The following is an 18,590-nucleotide window of genomic DNA, read 5'->3' as shown; positions in this document are numbered from 1 at the left end:
ATTTAATGACAGTTGGCTGTTGTAAACGTCAGCATGTTTGCATGTGTGTGCATTAATTTAGTGTAGATGTGTGGATATAGGTGTGTGTTCATGGGTGCTCTTTTCATTTGCACACACCCAAACATGGTAAGAAATAAGCCAGCCATAATTAAATAGCTTCAGCAGAAATCCTGTGATTTGATGGGTGTGTGTGTGTGAGAGAGAGAGAGAGAGGTATGATTCAGAAGAAATAACCACTTGACAGTCCTGTTTTATGACAAGATGGTTTCTTTTTAAAATGGGTGTCAAGGGAAACAACATGGCTCATTATTAAGGGGTGCATGAATAAGTGTTGTACACACGTTACGTTTGGACACATTTCACATGGATTAGAGAGCAGGGGAGACTAGGTTTAGATTTGTGTGCAAGTGTATTCCATCATATCAGTGTACATCCACTTTATTCAACCGTTCAAAAGTTTTACTGACATTACAAACCTCCTTTTTAAGAGTGACCTGGCTCCATTACTCACATCAGCGAGCTTCACTTTAAAAAGTGATCATGACAAGGGTATGTTTCTTCCCCTCCCTCTCTCGCTTTCGTCGTTTGCCATGACACACCTGCATAGCAGGTATACACCTCAGTCCCCCCCCTCCCTCTCTTCATTACTCCGTAACTCATGGTTTTTCTCTCTCTTGCTGTGTGTTTTCAGTCTAAGATGCCCTAGGCAGAGAGGAGGGAAATGTAAATGGCTTCCAAAGTAAAAGATGCTGTGGTGTGGTACCAGAAAAAGGTAAGACACTGGAAACTTCTCGTATTTAACTTTTGTGTGTTTGGTTTCACATTATGTGCTTTTGTATTTAAATATAAGAAATTAGAAGGGGAAACATATATTAGATGGACTAATTTGACTTGTGATTATCTCTGAAACACTGTTTTGGGAGGATTGCTTCACATTTAATAGCACCATTTATTAATTATTTTTATGCACTCTTAAATCATTTTAGTTTTAGAAGGCTGCTGTTGATTTGGTTTATATTTTTATTAAAAAAAAAGAAGCTTTGATCTTTGATATGCGCATAATCGCTTATGTTTCAGCTATTTTTTTCACAATTTATTTAAATACTGTATTTTTTTTTTATTCCTATAATTTTAGCAGTACATTGGAACCTATTTAAATAAAGAAGGGTGTTATTTTTACTCAGTAAATATAATTTTTACTGCCACGATTGGTACAAATATTACAAGCATCTCAGCACATATGTTGAAATTTGCATTTTAATAGGAGTAAATCATGTTTTCCCTTTGCATTGTAGAAGTGGCTGATTAAAGCATCTTTTCTGTGCTTATTAAATTATAGTGATATTTTATACTTGCATGCCTCAGCAGCGGTTCTTAAACCCTCAGCAGTATTTATCACCTGTGATTATAATGCTGATTATTGCGATCTGTCTCTCAAAGTGGGTGGTCCTCCTTCTCTGTAAGACTCTGAGCTTTATTTTTATTTGTAAGGTCCTTAATAATTTTTTTATGAACTCCTTCACATAGCTTCACCTATGATGATGAATATGTTGTAGCTGAAGTCTGCTTTTGCTCAACTTGGGAAATGCAGTTTTATTTATTGCATGAAACAGTCTAAAGCTTGCTTTACTTTAACTTTAGTCTCATCAGCTTGCACCTGTTCTAGTTGATTACATTTGCCAAGCTGCCCCTTTTTCTATTTATTTTTTATTTCATTAACATTTACATAGATTACTATGTTCAACAACTAGGTTACTAATTGTGATGTAGTTCCTATGGCATGTCTCCATCTTTTTATTAACATTTTTGCTTGCTTTTGTTGAGAATGAGGCCTCTTTTTAATGATTCTGGGTTTAGCAAGTTCAGAGCAGAGAGCTGATTTATCACTTTTTAAAATGATTGTTTATTTTTGCAGATTCTGTAATTATTCATCTTCGTCTGATCAGTATTTGATTTTTGAAGCCAGTATCAATATTTAATGGTGTAGAAATTGGATGACACACTGGAAGAAATGCTGCTGCTGCTACCTTTAGTGAAAGTGATGAGTAAGCTTTGAAATGTTGCTCAATCAGGGTTTGCAGCCCACTGAAGGAAAATCATCATGATTCTTTTTGTTTTTTTTTACCTACTTTTTAAAGTTGGATTTCATTTAGTCAAAAGAATAATTTTCAAATGTGAAAATATCAGGAAAAGGCTGTAATTTCTGACTTGCCCAGCATGCATACATACGGCAGTGTAAGTATATACACATTGTTTTTGCTCTGTAGGACATTGTTGGGGGGATAGCTAAATCATTTAATGTCTCTCCCTCTTAAACAGAAATAAAGATAATATTAGAAAACATCTGATATTGAAGCGAGCAGACCCTTCCAGTAAACCATTTTGATGATGACCTCCTTGCTGCTGTCAGCAGGGTTGAGCCGTTCAGCACCGTCTTCAACCCAGCTGGTGTTGTGTGTCCTGTTGTTCCATAGTCTCAGATATCAGATCCTCTGTTGGACTCCAGCACTGCTCCCCCTGCAGCTCTCAGCTTACACACTCACTGCCTGCTCTGCCCTCACAAACCTGCCTGCCTGTTTTTCTTTTTCCTGCGTTCGCTGCTGCCCTGTTTTTATTTCCTCTACAACCTCTCTGCTTTTGTCTTTGGGCACTCTCTCTCTGTCCCTTCTCACACCTGGTAGAGGTTGATCTCAGAACTTGAAATGAGACCTTACTGAATAAAATTCATCAGAAGTTTCTCATATTTAAGGTCTGTACTGAAAACACTTGTGCCTTTGTAAGGCAACATATTTTCAATCAAAAATGGCATTTTCTTTAATTTATTCATTTGGTTTCTTAAATTTGAATGATAAGAACACTGGATTTTTTTCTGGCTTTTGGATTGATTGTGGATTAATAATACACAATCAATTCAACAGGCAGAAAAAAAAAAAAAAAATATATATATATATATATATATATATAATTAGTTAAAAAAAATTTTGTGTGTATTATTAATCCACAATCAATATACAATACAATATACAAAATATTTATTATAACTGTGATCAATCTAAATTAGAAGAAAATATTGGATTATTTGAGGGTACTGAAGCAGCATCAGTTTTGGTGCGACCAAATAAAATGTGCCCGGGATGATTTTGTGTTTAAGCCAAGGACTTTATGCTGCACATTTTGACAAGCCTGCGGTATCAAACCTGCAGTACGTACGAACTCCACTGGAGCTGTTACTACCTTCCTCTTCGTATGTGGGCTCAAACATGTATCCCCCATACCCCAGGTGTAACTTTATGATTGTTCGTCATCCATTAAACAACTCAATCACAGCTGCTTTCATTTTCATTCTGAGAGTTTTTGTGAGAAAAGGCAGATAAATTGCTGATAACGTTCCATGTTGTTTTTTTAGTTAATCATATACATGGTAATTACGTCACCAACTGAAGATGGTGCTCAGCCACAAAACAGCTTCTGCTCATCAATTAATCAGCCACACCATCAAAAATATTTTTGTCGTTTCTATGGTGAGTTACAATACATCTGTGCAGAGTAGTACATTCGTAATATACTTATCCTTTAATTGCAGGAAACACTAAAGATGACAAGCTCTGCTTGGGTTGTTTTCAAAGCAGTGCGTCTTGACATTAGTTCGAGTGGATTAAAGGCAGAATGTTGTCTTTAAATAAACATTAAGCTTGATACCTTTCTCAGGGTATTTGCTTGTCATACATGATATGTTTTGTGTGTCTAGGAAAGCTTGTCTGGGCTGACAACAGCTGCTGAGTCATGAATGACTAAACCACCTTTTTTTTTTTTTTTTTTTTTTTAAAAGAAGTGATCACACCTGTCCTTGGGGGCTTTATCTTGCATGTCTCATTTAGACAAGTTAAGTGTTCGTTTATTTTCTGAACTCAGCAAGAAAAACACAGATTAGATTAGATTAGATTTAGAATTAGGAAGTATTTAGTTTGCATATTTTTAAGATCCTGTGGCATTGATAACCTTCACATAATAGAAATATTAGTTGTTTACAAATGTAGAGATTGGTTTGGTTCACACAGATGATCAAAAATGGTATTTGTTCACTTGGCTCTGGTTGCTTTTAGCGCTGCAGGTGCTGCAGTTTCATTAGATGCCTGATTTTTCTTATCTATCACCCTATAGTTAAGGCATTTAGAAACGAGTCAAAGTGCAATCTGTGCTAGCCAGGTTTGCTTTTTACTATTTTTCCTGGTTACTTTTTAAATCTGTAACAGTACAAAAATGGTTAACAATCAATCAGAACCTTAGGACTGCCCTGGTTTTATATGGAAAGTGAGAAATTTAATGCAATAAAATATGGAAAGTCCCTGCCACAGCTTGGTCTCACAAAACTGAGTCCTGTTATTTACAGGAAGTGACACATTTCCATTTGCAGAGAGAGGGCTAGATTTTCAAACCGGTCTGTTAAGTTGTATCTGACATCTCCGGCTCTGTAGCCTCTAAACCCTTCAGGCACTGTTACCTTGAAAGTCACAGTGTATTTCTGACTCTTCTGTATCTGGAGACTGGCTGTAAATAGACTCAGTGCCTTGTTTGTGTCGAGTCTTTTTTTTTTTTTTCTCCCTCTCCACAGTGGCATGGCAAGCCCATGCCACAGTGAAGGCACATGCAGCAGAGTAATCTATATCCGTCACAGCGCCAGCCAGCATTACTTTTTCTGTCTGACAGTGTTTGTTATTGCCAGACAGAAAGCAGTTCCCAGTGGAGATTATTCAGCCTTATCTATCTTGAGCATTTGAATGTGCCATTTGTGTTGGTGATGTATTTGAGCTTAAAAAGTTAAACTGTAATAAATGTGATTATAGCTTAGGTGTGTGTATTTTAAGATGTAAGTGGCACAGTTTGTATTTTTGGTATGAGGGTGAGCTCTGGATGTTGTTGACTTTGCAAGATCAGAAAGTGTCACGTGAAGATTCTCTGACGACAGTTAGCGGTCACAAGTCTATATTTAGTAGAGGAGGAACTTTCTGGATTATCTTGTTCCCCTGTACATTTGTTCCCATGTTTGTTCTCAGTACAATCTCTTTGAAATATAAGGTTCTGTAAGGTTATATCAGTATATATATATATATATATATATATATATATATATATATATATATATATATATATATATATATATATATATATATATAAAATCTTTTTTTTTTTTTTTTTTAAATAATCTTAATGGGTTTTAAAATTAAGTAAATGCAACCTAATTATTTACTTAACAGAAACTGAGATACTGCTTCCATAGGAATTAAGAGAGTAAATAGCAGCCAGGTCCTGCTGAATCAAAGATACCTGCTTAATTGATCATCAGCAAGGCAGAGGTTTTTTTCAGTTTGTTAGTTTGGTGTGTGTTAACATAACTCCAAGATGTTGTCATGGCCCTAACCTAATAGACCCACAAAAACAACTAGAATCAGATGCTTAGGGTGTCTTTTATTATTAATACAAATTTGGGAGCAGAGGAATTGCTGGAGGTGGAGGAAACCCTGATCTGACCAAGCACTGGAAACAGGAGTGATGTCTGTGAAGAGAAAGAATGACTGTAACTACAGAGCCAGGTGAGATAACTGAGGGCTAATATCAGAAACTTTGATTTTTACAATATGTGCAGATGAGCTAGGATGAGAGACAAGTCCAAAAACAGGAGACAGATCCAAGATGAGCTGCTGGGTACAGGTGGAGAGTGGGCAGGCAGGAGAGGGCAGCAGTAAGATGAGCAGGTTAGGGTCAATGAATGAAAGATGGTAATTTCCTCAAGCAATGAGCCGAGCTCCTGTAGCGGACTCCTAGAGGGAACAAAAACTCTGGTCAGAAATACAAGAAAAGGACAAGAGCACAGAATAAAATGAGCCTGCGCTTCACCGTGGAGGATGAACAAACTGGGGAGAATGACTGCCCCGGTTGGCCCTTAAATACCTCGCTGTCAATGAGCAGATCACTCACAGGTGTGAACTCCAGCTGCCTTGGAGGATGCCAATCCCACCCATCTTGTCACCTAGAAGGTTAACAGACTAATGAAAACCCCCATACCAGCCCGGCACCGTGACAGGCGTACATTCATCAATGATCTCAGCGAAGCAATTGTAGCTGCCTTTTAATCTGGGAAAGGTTATAAGGCCATTTCTAAACAATTTGAAATTCATCGTTCTACAGTGAGGAAGATTATTCACAAGTGGAAAACATTCAGGACTCCAGCTTCCCAGGAGTGGATGTTCTGGCAGAGTCACCCCAAGGTCAGACCGTGCAATGCTCAAAGAAATCTCAAGAGCTACATCTCAGACTCTACAGGCCTCGGTTAGCATGTTAAATATGAACGTTCATGACAGTACAATTAGAAAAAGAAGTCAACAAGTGTGGAAGAGCTGCTGCGAAAAGCCTTTCTAAAAAGAATGTGACAGCATGTCTTACCTCACACACAGTCTACAGCAACAGCTCTGTGAGTTGCTATAGTCACACATGGAAATCCATCTCAGGGGTTAATGTGGGCGCCCAGACAAGCCGTTTGACACTGAACATCTTTAGCCTTTGTGCATTTTTTTTTTTTTACTTGTTTGTTACTGATTCCTTTATGTGCGTGAATGTGGTTCTTTCTTTCTTTCTTTTTTGTACGATTGTTCACTGATTTCTGTTAGTCTCTTCTTATACAAAGTTGCTTCTTTAATAAAAGATTTTTGGAGATAATTGGAAGGTGTACTTGATAATTATTAGCATTAGTTGCAGTCCTGTGTTTGTGTTTGACTATGAGGTGAATATATTCCTGTATTTACACCGTAGTGATGCCCTGGAGACACACTGGTAATTATTCAGTGTGTCAAAGCTCACCACACCTAGACAAACATGCGCAAGTATGATCCACAATAAGGGGAGGGATTTTCCATCAGAGCCTGGCTCAGAGTGAAAAAATGTTTTCAAACTGGAAGGAAGAAAGGCTCTATAAAAAGGTGACACAAATATCTTGATTCATTCAGCAGTGGAATACAATATCAGCAGCTTCATGCAATGATATAAATTGGACTACTACATAGCTAGAACTTAATTTTCATCTCTGAAAACAGTTTAGTCTGTGTAGCTGTTGCCAGAAAGGGGACGTCTTCATTGTTGCTCCTTTTTTTTTTTTTTTATCAGCACTGTGCAGTAAATGAGCAAATCTTGGTTTTGTAAAGCTCTGGTTAAGTGAGCTTGGATTTTTGCACAATAATAGGTGTAGAGGCTAAGCCAATGCTTTAAGCCACTGAGGCGCTACACACGGGCTAACCTAATTGACGCGCTGATCACGGTGCCTGATGAATCAAAGTCTGAGTCATACTTGCCAGTTGAACACTCGTCCATTTATTTTTATCCACAATCATCAGTGTCCATTATACTTGCACAGATTTCTAGAAACACTTGAAATATCAACACCCATAATTCTCCAAGGTCCTTGCATCTTCAGCGGTCAAAAACTGTTTTTCCCTTCCGGGTGGAACACCTGACCAAACCAAAAAAAACCCTTACCATATATAGTCAGGCCCACCAATTACCCTGTGATGCGTGATACCCAGTAAATACATATTCTGCTCCTACAATAGGCTTGATATAGGCTGCATGATAAACAAATCTTAGCACTGAAGGTCAATGTCTTCAGTAGTATATTAACTTTTGCTCTGTTCTGTGGCACAGTACAATCTTGAGCTACCCCTCATTTCTTATAATTAAATTTTTTTACACACTAATTACACTAATTCCTGAGAGAAATGTTCTGCATGGTATATGCTAGTTGCTGACTTTCTCTGTAGGGTTTGCGTTTTGAAGTTCAACAGCTGAAGCCTTAAAATGATCTATATAAGGCTTCACAGGTATGAGGGTAGCTGCATGCACGGTTGGTGATAAGTCATGTCAATTAGTCCTTTACGGCATGATTAATGTAGGAATATTGATTAGAGCAGATTTAAAGTCATCCAGTCAAGTCAGAGAGCAGGGTTGACATTTTAGCACCCTTTATTTTGAAGCTGATTAAACTCCAAACAGATAACAGATGAATTACATCATCCAACAGTGAACAATGTAAATCATTCACGGCTGACATTTCTGTTGATGTGTTCACATCAGCAGCTCCAACATTCCCCAGAAAGTCAGCATCTGTCTGCATGCGTCTGATTCCCCCCCCCCCCCCCCCCCCCCCCCCCCCCCCCCCCCCCCCCCCCCCCCCCCTTCAATTGCAGAGGCAGTTATGTAACTCCACCCCCCTCCTCCTCCACCTCTGCTGCCACCTCCTCTCGCTGCATCGTCCCTCTATCTGTTGTCATGGTGACTCCAGCATTGCTGCTGCAGCAGACTCAGCCTCTTCACTATCAGCTCTTGATTTGCTTGTCAAATCGCTGAAGTCTGTTTTCTTTTTTTTGTTTGCCCCCCCCCAGTCCAAATCTTCATATTAAAATCAAGAATTTCACATTTATTAAAGCAGTATTTTTGAGGTCATTTTTCAATTTCTGGGGTTTTAGAGAAGATTTAAAGTGGCAAAAACTGACAGATGCTGTAATTTGAGTGTTTTGCTGCCAAAAAACCAATTTATCCTGAGAGTGGTTGATGGGGTATACAGATAGTGATGTAAGAATGTGTGTGTGGGGGGCGGCATAAGAGGATTTACAATGCAGTATATTCACCCTTATCTACTCCCCCTTCCTCTTTTATCTCCTACTCACTAGTCTGGTCATGTTTGCCCTCTGACTGTCCTCCACATGTGTTCCAAACATCCTCTCCAATCTGTGTGTGTGTGTGTGTGTGTGTGTGTGTGTGTGTGTGTGTGTGTGTGTGTGTGTGTGTGTGTGTGTATTTTTTAATAGGCTGAGTGGAGTGGAAAATTAACTGTCAGTCCAAATGCCATGCAGTCAGTCAGATGCCCGGGACACAGCTGGTAGTACTCCTCATCTGTCTCTAGTCGATAACTCACAAACGTTTTAATAATTAGAATAAGAATTTATTTTGCGAAGTATCTATAGTGTCTTAAAGCAGTGTTAAAAGATGGTAAAGCTGGAATTGGGATAAGCACAGGGTATTCCTTATATGCCTACAGGATGTTACCTTTATAAAGCTTTGTGGCACTTGTGTCTGAGAATTTTAACTTTTTTTATCGTCTATTGATGATTTACTACTTTACAAAATGACTGGAAAAATAAATGCAATGCTACAATGAATATTATGATAGTTATCAAACTATCTCCATTGCATTTGGGGGGGGGGGGGGGGGGGGGGCTTTCATTGCACAGTCATCCTCAGCCGACAGATTTTGGGCACTCGTTGTCACCACATGTACTGATTTTAGCCTCACTGAGTAGCTGCCATTTTTTTCTGGACTTTAGACTAACCAGCAAATGTCAGGGTCAAGATTTCCCTTTGTCTGCCAGTCACTGGTTATGAATTCAGGTTAATTATTAAAAAGCTACAATCACTTGATTAACATGATTAACCTCACAGTACCCAGCTTCAACAGAAAAAACAAATTGTTGAGAGTTTGGGATTAACATCTACGCAGTAATTTTACCATAGTGCGGTGTCATGACAGCCACATGCTGTAGCTGGTGTTAAAGTGTTCTTGTTTTGCGGGACAACTGCAACACTGTGACACCCTGCCTGACCCACATCTTTTTTGCTGGTCTATGTGATAGTTAGCACTGAGATGTCACCAGACTGAGCTGCAGAGTGCACTGTGTGAAATAACAAATACATACCATTTGATTTACATGGTTATTTGTTTTCTAATAAAGAGTAACATCAAAATATCTGTAAAGTGATAGTAATATGGATAGGTCTCTTTAACCTACATGGTACATACACTTTCTCTCTCCTTGAGTTCCTAAAATCGTTTCTGCTCTCTTTCAGTCGCTCTTGGTGCTCTTCCTTCATTGGTTTTGACCTCTCTTCCTTTCTTGCCATTCATATTTAATGAAGATGCATTAAAGATGCAGAGTTTCCACTGGCTGGCTCATGGGGCGACCCAGACTCGATACCTTGGAGGTACACAAGCTCACATAAAGAACCTGATCTGCTGAGTTCAGATCATCAGCTAATTCCTCTACATGTCATGTCAGAAAGGGGTTTTTTTTTGAAGAAGCAGCTAAAGAGTGCAACTCTGGTAAAGTTTTATCTACTAATTGTGGATGAAAAAGCTGGAGACAAAAGAAACTGCCAGTCAGTGTGAAACTGGTGCAGTCTGACCTTGGAGTGCATTTGTTTTGGTCTGTTTTCCCAGATCAGGTACAAATATGTCTTGTTCTCACAGTAACAGCGCTCTCTTATCCTTGTTATTTATTTTATTTTTTTCTGACTGCTCTCTCTGCTGCGCTTAGCTCATACAGGCACATTGCTTGTCATGTATCTACATAATGGCTTATCCACTCCTCTGACCTCATGCACACCACAATAAACAAAATAAGTCCTCCACATGCACAAACAGTCTGCAGATCTATTGATCCCTCTGATCCCTGTGACAGTTACAAGTGGTGCTTCTTGCATTTCTTCCCCCCGTTTCTCCTGCAGGTGTGTATTATTAGTAAATACTGGCTGCTGGTGTATGTCATATTGTCAGGGGTTTCTTGTAAACTGTACTCCAGTTTAGAGATGATAAAGAAAAAGAAAAGACGGGATATACTGTACATGTAAAGTGTTTCTTGTTGCTGGAGGGCTACTTGAAACATGTGAAATGCTTATTGTTGGAATAAAAAATTAACTTTGACTTTTATTTATTGCAGTATTTTGTGAATCAGTACATTTGATGCCCTGATTCACCAGGTTCAGACATTGTTGCAGTCCTATCTTACTGAAATGGATTTCTCCTTGCACATCTGATTTACTGTGCATTTAATGACTCGCTTTCAGATTAATCTGCTTTTTGTTTTTGTTTTTTTTGTTATATTTTCGATAAATTCCAACTAGTTTTATGAGATAGTGACAGTTCCAGTTGTGAAGCAAAAGCTTGAAAACCTGAACTCCCACACAAAACGGAGCAAAACACTAACCATAATCGTGTGTCTCTACAGACTCCTGAAAATGTGTTGTTACTAGATATAATCATGCTTTAGATAAAGTGGATGATGCAGCTAGAAGATGAAGAGGCGGATTTCATGCAGAGAATGAAACTCCGACTGGTACATGTCTTTAACTTGATCAAGCTTTATTAGGAAGTTTGAGGAAGACCGTCTGACCACTAACCTCTGGTTGCTCTGCGGTATTAATCAGAACAGAAGCTTTGTGTGTAGAAGAATGTTGTGGTTTTTGATCATTGCCTCTTTTCCTGTAAACAAAAAGTCTGCAAAGCAGTGATTAAACTGCGTACCACATTTGTGTTTGCTGCAAATCGCTTCACTGGTTTTCATAATTAATACCTTGTTTGTTTATTTTTTTCCAGATTGGCGCCTATGACCAACAGATTTGGGAGAAATCAGTGGAGCAGAGAGAAATAAAGGTCTGTTTGCTCCACACCTCCATGTTGTTTTTATTTATTTATTTTTTTTGGTGTTTCACTGTTTTTGTTTTCCTGGTTGTGTTTTTCCTTCTGTTATGTTTATTCATCCTCCATCTCTTATGGATCCTTTTGCACCATCTAAGACTTTCACTCTGCTCTTCCTTTTTATTCAGTTTTTATTGTGCTGCCACTTCTTTTCCTATGTTTTCTTTTAACTCTTTCCTGTTTGCCCTCCTGGCTGTGCATCATCTGCATATTTCTCCTTTCTTCACCTCCATCCGTCTTTCCTCCTCCTCTCTTCAGTTTATTTCATTGGTGAGTACAAAGCAGTGAGGATGTTTCTCCTGTTGTCCCACAGTGCACGTCCGGTCATCGTATGCTGTAGGCAAAGTAGACACTTATTGTTGGTTTATCATGCAGTGCGTCAGGGTCAACAGCTGCATTCCTGTGACTTGTCAGTGCTGTGTGTGTGCTCTGAACATAGACCTAACAATGGGCATCTCCAGCCTCCACTTCACAGTAGAAATGTACACATGTGCCCTCAGTTACCTCGACCATCAGAGGCTGAACAAATCAGGTTCTCGTCTTCTTTTCGGTTTTCTTTTTTTTTAAATAAAATAATAGCAGCATTTAATCCCATTACAGTTTAAGGCATATATTACCATAAAATCTTAAGAATTATCTAAAGTACTAATCTAAAGATTTGGTTCAAAATTAATAAAAATTAAGTTGTTCAAGTGGATCTTTTACAGTCCATTTAGACTCTACTCTTAGAGTAGAGGAGTAACTTTGCATGATTAACAGCTCAAAATAATCCTTATATGTCCCTGATGTAGCTCCTCAGTCCATCCTCTGTCTCTTTTCCTTTGTAGTCCAACTTTTTGTGATTGGCTGACTCTTAAAAAAAGGTTTTGAACTGCAGGTGTGAGATTATCATTTGAGGCTATCTGCCATCTTGACATCATACACATTCAAGAGTAGAAAAGTTCTTGGCTAACAGGGTTTACTTGAACTTGGTTTACACTGACTTAACTTATTTGAAACTTTGGCTATGCTTGATATGAGCATCCAGACAGGAAATAAGGAAAATCAGCTATGATATTTCAAACAAATGTAGGCAAATCATTTTAATTGTGATGGAGATAATAGCAGGTGGCCACATCAGAGACCAGTGTATTTTTTCAGGAGGTTAAATTCCTGCTTTGTATTGCTTTCATACTGCACATTAGAAGAACAAGAACAACATCACCTGTCAAGATTTTAGTGGTTGTTTACTCTGCACTGAAGTCCATTCTGCAGCACAAACAAACTTAGTGACCCACCAGGGATTGTTTCAACCAAAACAAACAGATTAGGTGTGAAAGCACCTGTAGTCAGCATGCTCACCATGTCTTTGTGTGTGTGTGAGTATGTGTGTGTGTGTGGTGTGTGTGTTGTGTGTGCACGTGCAAGTTCAACCTCTGATTGCTTAACCTTTAAATGGGGGAGAGTTTCTTGCATCCAGCATTCCTGCAGTTGTGCTCAGTGGCTTTTAAAAACTTTCTTATAAAATCACATAGAAAGCTGTCATATACATTTAATTGGCCTAAGATGAGAGGTTTCTGTTATCTGACACATCTGTGCTTCTTTTTCCCTCCTTCCCTTACACAATACCTCTTAGAGAAACACTCTCTTTAATTAGCTCAGAGTGTACACACACACTGACCTGGTTTTTATCTGTCAGGTAATGGTTTCCCAGAGCTGTAGCAGGCAGTGCAGAGTATATCTTAGCATGGATGAGTACTGATACAAGATGCGTCATCTCTTTTAAAGTGTTAATTATACTGTTTATTGGCTCACATAATGCAACAAATTGCTGTCATAAACTAGAGAAACTGATAAGTTTTATTTTTAGCTGGAAGACAACTACATATCTCCCTAGTGCTCAGCTCAGCTGCCATCAAAGCCGTACGTCCATCAACTTCTTGCTAAATTCGCTGCTACTCGGTCATTTATATTTAAAATCTTCTGAAACCTAAATTTATGATTTTTTTTTTTTAATTTCCATAAATACTGTACATTGATATTTACCTTTACCCTATTCCTCCCTTATTCCTCAGCTGACTCTTTTGAAACTTGCTACAAGTATTCATCAGGCAAATCTTTACAGAATGCTGCAGTGCACAATAGTCTGTTCATATACAGTAAGAGATCAAACATCAAAAACAGGAGCGGAAATTACCTTTTGTTTACTCTTACAAAAAAATTGAATGAGAATACTTGTTGGATTAGGTTTATTTTATCATTTGGATCAAATTCTTCTGCATTAAGTTTAATAACTAACCCAAAACTAACACACCCTAGGTTTGGGTAAAAGAAGATGTCTGCAGAAGAAACCTAGGTGCCCCCTGCTGGTGCAAACAGGAAAGTGCAGTACATTCTTGTTGAGGGCTAAAAATGACCTTATTTAAAATACACTCAACATCAGTAACAAAAGAAAAGAGAGGCAAAAGACCAGCAGCATTGATTTCAGTGAATGCATAAAGCAGAGATTAATTATTTCAAATAATGTTTTTTCCATAAATAAACATTTCATACATGTTTCACACATGTTTCAGTCAGTCACCAAGGCAACATTTAGTTCATGAAGATAAAGACTGTTAACCACACAAAAGATAAGTGTGCTGAGGCCAGGCAAGATACTCGTGAAGGACTTTACTGCTGCAATAAATCTACTGCCAAGAGGAAGAAACTATTGATCAACTTCTTTTAGCTGGCTGTTCAAACAGTCAGACTCACTGTCTGTATCTCCTATACACACACACACACACACACACACACACACACACACACACACCACACACACACACACACACACACACCACACCACCCACCATATTAGCTTGTAAATTGTGCTATTTAAAGATAAGAGCCTTCACCCAGCCACCATATCAAACCATTGGCTGATAACAGAAGCTGATTGGCTGCTATGTAAATATTAGCTTGAGCCAGGCAGATTCAGCTGCACAGCTTTATATCATATTTCATAGTATGTCTCACATTGAATTATGCAGAATTTTAAGAGGTGAAAGGACTTAAGAATCTGTTTTTAAGAAAAACCACTACTAGTGGTGATAAAAACTTGTATTTCAGTTGATGATACAAAAAATGCAATCTTAAGAAAGCCCAAATTTTGATCCAGATGCAAGGGTACAAGGAATATATTAAATGTGAAGGCCCAAAAGTAAAACTCAAGCAACGAAAGGTATTACCTATGATTTCCATGTTGCCAACTGCATGAATATGGTTATAAAAAGACCAGTGAACACCAGACCTCTCTGTTTAAAACTTATGGGCTTTTTCTAGTGGGATGTCTGCATCCTGGCTCCATTTGGAAAAGAAAACTGAAAGTCTGATTGCAGGACTCCACAAAGATGGGGAAAGATGCAGGAATCTGGTGACTAACTTAAAAATAAGTGTAAAGTTTCAACAGTAATTATGATGCAAAGTAATCAGCGCTTCAGTGACGTGCACAATTAAGCCCTGAAAAACTGGACAGTACTTGCCAGGAAAAATGGATAAAGGATACAATAATCTAGAGACAGCAGCAATATTGCAGCATATATATATATGCTGCATATATATGCAGCAATATTCAAAAGATCAAGAAATAATACCCAAAAATCACCCCAGACATCCTTCCTGTGAAACCTACAGGCAAGTAACTTCTCAGGAAATCAGAGCTTCGTTGATGTCTCAGACTTAAGGATATTTCATAAACTTGATGGAGTCCTTCCAAGTTTGCAGAAAAGCCTTAACTTTGCTAAAGCTCATGAAGGAATCACATTCACTGAGACTGAAACTTTGCCTGGCTCATATTGGCTTTCCATGAACTTAGAACTGCCACAGTAAAGGTATAACAAACCTAACAATGAATAAGGTGGTGTGATGAAAGAATAAGGAAAATAATCTAACCAGATATTTGATAGCAGATTTTCTGTTGTTAACTGTATGATATTTAATAGAAAACTGGATCACGGTAGACCCAGGGAAACTGTAATAACACAGAAACCAAGCTTCCTGGGACCAAGGTCAAATCTACCAAACTAGCTATAAAATGGTTTAACAAACATGGAAAAGCTCCGTTTATACAGAATATAGGCATGAGGCTGATTACATCAGAGTCAGTATTTTTTTGAAAAGTTTCAGAAAAGTTGTAAAAACCACAATATTGTGAATACACCTATTTAGAGGTGCATCATAACATGGCAAAAATACATCTATTCAACACCCTGTAAGCTCGTTCTACATAAGTTGCTTGGGAAATTGTCAGGGATAAGTGTGTGTATGTGTGTCCGTGTGTCCTCAGAGGCGTGCACATGCACACACAGCACTAGAGCCGTGGCTGTGTTTATACAGAGTCATTGATTTAAAAAAAAATCCAAACTAAAACAAAAAAAAACCTCCATTAATCCAAGCTGTTGTCAGGCTGCTTACCGCACTAATTCAGGTGTTGTTGTACTTAATCTCTTTCTCTCACACACACACACACACACACACACACACACACACACACACACACACACAGAGTTAATTTGCTGTCTCTGTGACAGAAAGGTCACACAAAAAAATTCATGTGAATTTTATAATTAACAGCCGCTCGTAAAATTTTGGTCCAGTTTGTCATCAGAGCTGACAGAATGTGCGTGCACACAGCCAGATGGATGGAGTGTGTGCCTCATAGGAGGACGTGACAGGCTGGCACAGGAAGTTGGCATGCCACAGGGGAGTGTTATTCCCAGGGTCATAAACTGAACAAAGCACCACGTTTAACTACAGCAGTCAAAATGAGTAAGAGCTGCAACACACTGTTTGTAATGTCAGAGCTGGCTTCAGGGTCTGAAAAGGTATATTAATCAAAAAAACTGCAAGGCTGTGCAAGAGTCAACATAAACATTAAAGTGTAGACGCAGTTTTCCCTGAATGAGCCGATTTATGGAAATCTAAATCTGCTTGACGTGTGTAGATGCACAAACTGTTAGAGTAGAAGCAGTAGCTGTGTGAATGCATGGTGTACCTCCTCAAACACTGACCACACGTGTGTTTATGAAGGCATAAAGTGGCAGAGAAGCGTGCATACCTGTATGTGTGAGTATTTGTATATTAATAATCTGTCTCTGAGTCTTTGTGTAGCGCTGACTCTGCTTCTCTGTCTCCCCCCCTGCAGGGCTTGAGGAACAAGCCAAGAAGACGGGGCACGTTAAACCAGATCTCATCGATGTAGACTTGGTTAGAGGTGAGGGGTAGACACAATGTATCATCTGCTCAAGTGCATAAAACACACACACATGAACCTGAGACGGCAGCATGGCCTTGCCAACCTTCCGTCACTGTTAATCCTCACTCTTTCTTTCTGTCTCCATCCGTCCGTCTCATATTCATCACATTTTCAATTATTCATCAGAAGAGTCAGTTTTATCCCCATGGTTAGGGACATAATCAAGGCAGAAACACAGGCAGGGAGAAGATAAACGGATTTTGGGGTGGGGTGGGGGATGAGAGATCTGCTGAGATAAAAAAGACAGATGAGGAGGGAGAGGGAGCCCAAAAAAAGAAGTGAAGATTAAAAGATTAACTGAGCTCTAATGTGACTCCTGGATGTATTAACTGATGTGCTTTTCTGCTCACAGCAGTCATTTGCTTTAATTAGCGCTCATTAAATTTAAGTGTGTGTGTGTTCTTATTCTTAGGGTCTGCGTTTGCCAAGGCCAAACCAGAGAGTCCGTGGACGTCGCTGACCCGGAAGGGGATCGTTCGAGTCGTCGTCTTTCCGTTTTTTTACAGATGGTGGATCCAGGTCACCTCCAGAGCTATTTTCCTCTTACTGCTGGCACTCTATCTGCTGCAAGGTGAGTGAGAATGTGTGTGAGAGTGTTGTTTTCACAACCCACAATTTTGCTTCTCTCACTGGAGTGGAGATACAGCTACCAAGTAAACTGTGGTTTGGGTTGTTTGTTTAGTAAGACATCAGGGTGAACCTTCTCACACTGGAAAAATACAGCATCTGTAGTGGGCATGTCAACTTTCTGATTAAAATCTGTTTAGAAGATATGAGAAATGATTTCCATAGTTTCAGAATTGTTCTGTTTTTATTTCACATTTTATTAAACATTACCAAAGTTTCATATAATGAGCTTAGTATGAGTACATTAATCCAGTTTTTTACTCTTGGCTCTGCATGTCATCACAGAGAGGGGATGTTCGAAATATGGTCATCTTAGGCTTCAGGCACTCAAACTGAGAGACTCCCTCGCAACCTCCAATCACAAGGGAAAAAATATGTATACTCTCCAATCGGTTGCCGGCTGTCACTGGGTGAAATCAGTCACAAAGAGGGTGCTGCACCAAAAATCTAGTGGTTGCTTTGGTCGCTAGCAGATTGTTGTGATGGACAACAAACCAAGCAGTAATGAAACTTGAAAAAGTGACACCAAACGGAGACCATTGGCCTTCAGGTTGCACCTTATGGTCCCTGTTTCTAGTTTGCATCATACTTTTCACAGTTTTCCCACCGCTTGGCAAGAAGTTGGCGAGAGTTTGCAAACAAGTCAGCATCTTCTATTCAAATTACAGGCAACTGTGGCTATGTACTAGCAACCAAAGCAATTGGAAGGTTTCCAGTGCAACACCATATACAATTTCGCTTAGCAACAGCAAGCAACCTCCTGCAACCCCTTGCCAACTGATTGAAGCAAGCACTTTATGTTCCCCCTAACAACCATTGGTTGCCAAGCACTGACTCGTCTCTAGGCCTGCATGACTTGGGCCTTAGGTTCACACCTCTAACCATGAACACAGAAGCCTCTGCTCTGTTTGTGAGGGGCTGCCAATCAGAAGAAAATGGTCTTAAAGAGGGAGGAGCTAGAACAGTTTGTTTCAAAGGATGAACTGAGGGGCTGCACCAAGGCCTAATATGAGACAACATTTTTCTGAACTGTGAGTCATGCAGTACTTCAGCAGAGGCCAAGAATAAAAACATGGAGCAGGAAATGAGCATAATTTATTCCTATTGAATCCAATTAAAACCAGGTTCCCAAACTGCTGAACAGCTGCCACAGTGCATCTAATCTGGTTTTCC

General features: G+C 39.1%; 1 protein-coding gene across 1 annotated transcript in view; it reads left to right on the top strand.

Annotated features, from left to right (window-relative positions):
* The window catches only part of LOC115773221 (putative homeodomain transcription factor 2), a 46,973-nt gene that overhangs the window by 14,520 nt on the left and 13,863 nt on the right, over positions 1 to 18,590 (top strand). The window contains 6 exon segments of the mRNA XM_030719776.1: positions 692 to 772; positions 11,417 to 11,473; positions 11,777 to 11,788; positions 16,680 to 16,695; positions 16,698 to 16,748; positions 17,203 to 17,361. Of these exon segments, the coding sequence (XP_030575636.1) occupies positions 728 to 772; positions 11,417 to 11,473; positions 11,777 to 11,788; positions 16,680 to 16,695; positions 16,698 to 16,748; positions 17,203 to 17,361 (340 nt within the window). The 5' untranslated portion in view covers positions 692 to 727.

Source organism: Archocentrus centrarchus, chromosome 23, assembly GCF_007364275.1.
Source record: "Archocentrus centrarchus isolate MPI-CPG fArcCen1 chromosome 23, fArcCen1, whole genome shotgun sequence".
Classification (NCBI taxonomy): Eukaryota; Metazoa; Chordata; class Actinopteri; order Cichliformes; family Cichlidae; genus Archocentrus; species Archocentrus centrarchus.
The sequence above is the reverse complement of the archived record's forward strand: the minus strand, read 5'-3'. Positions and strand labels throughout refer to the sequence as shown.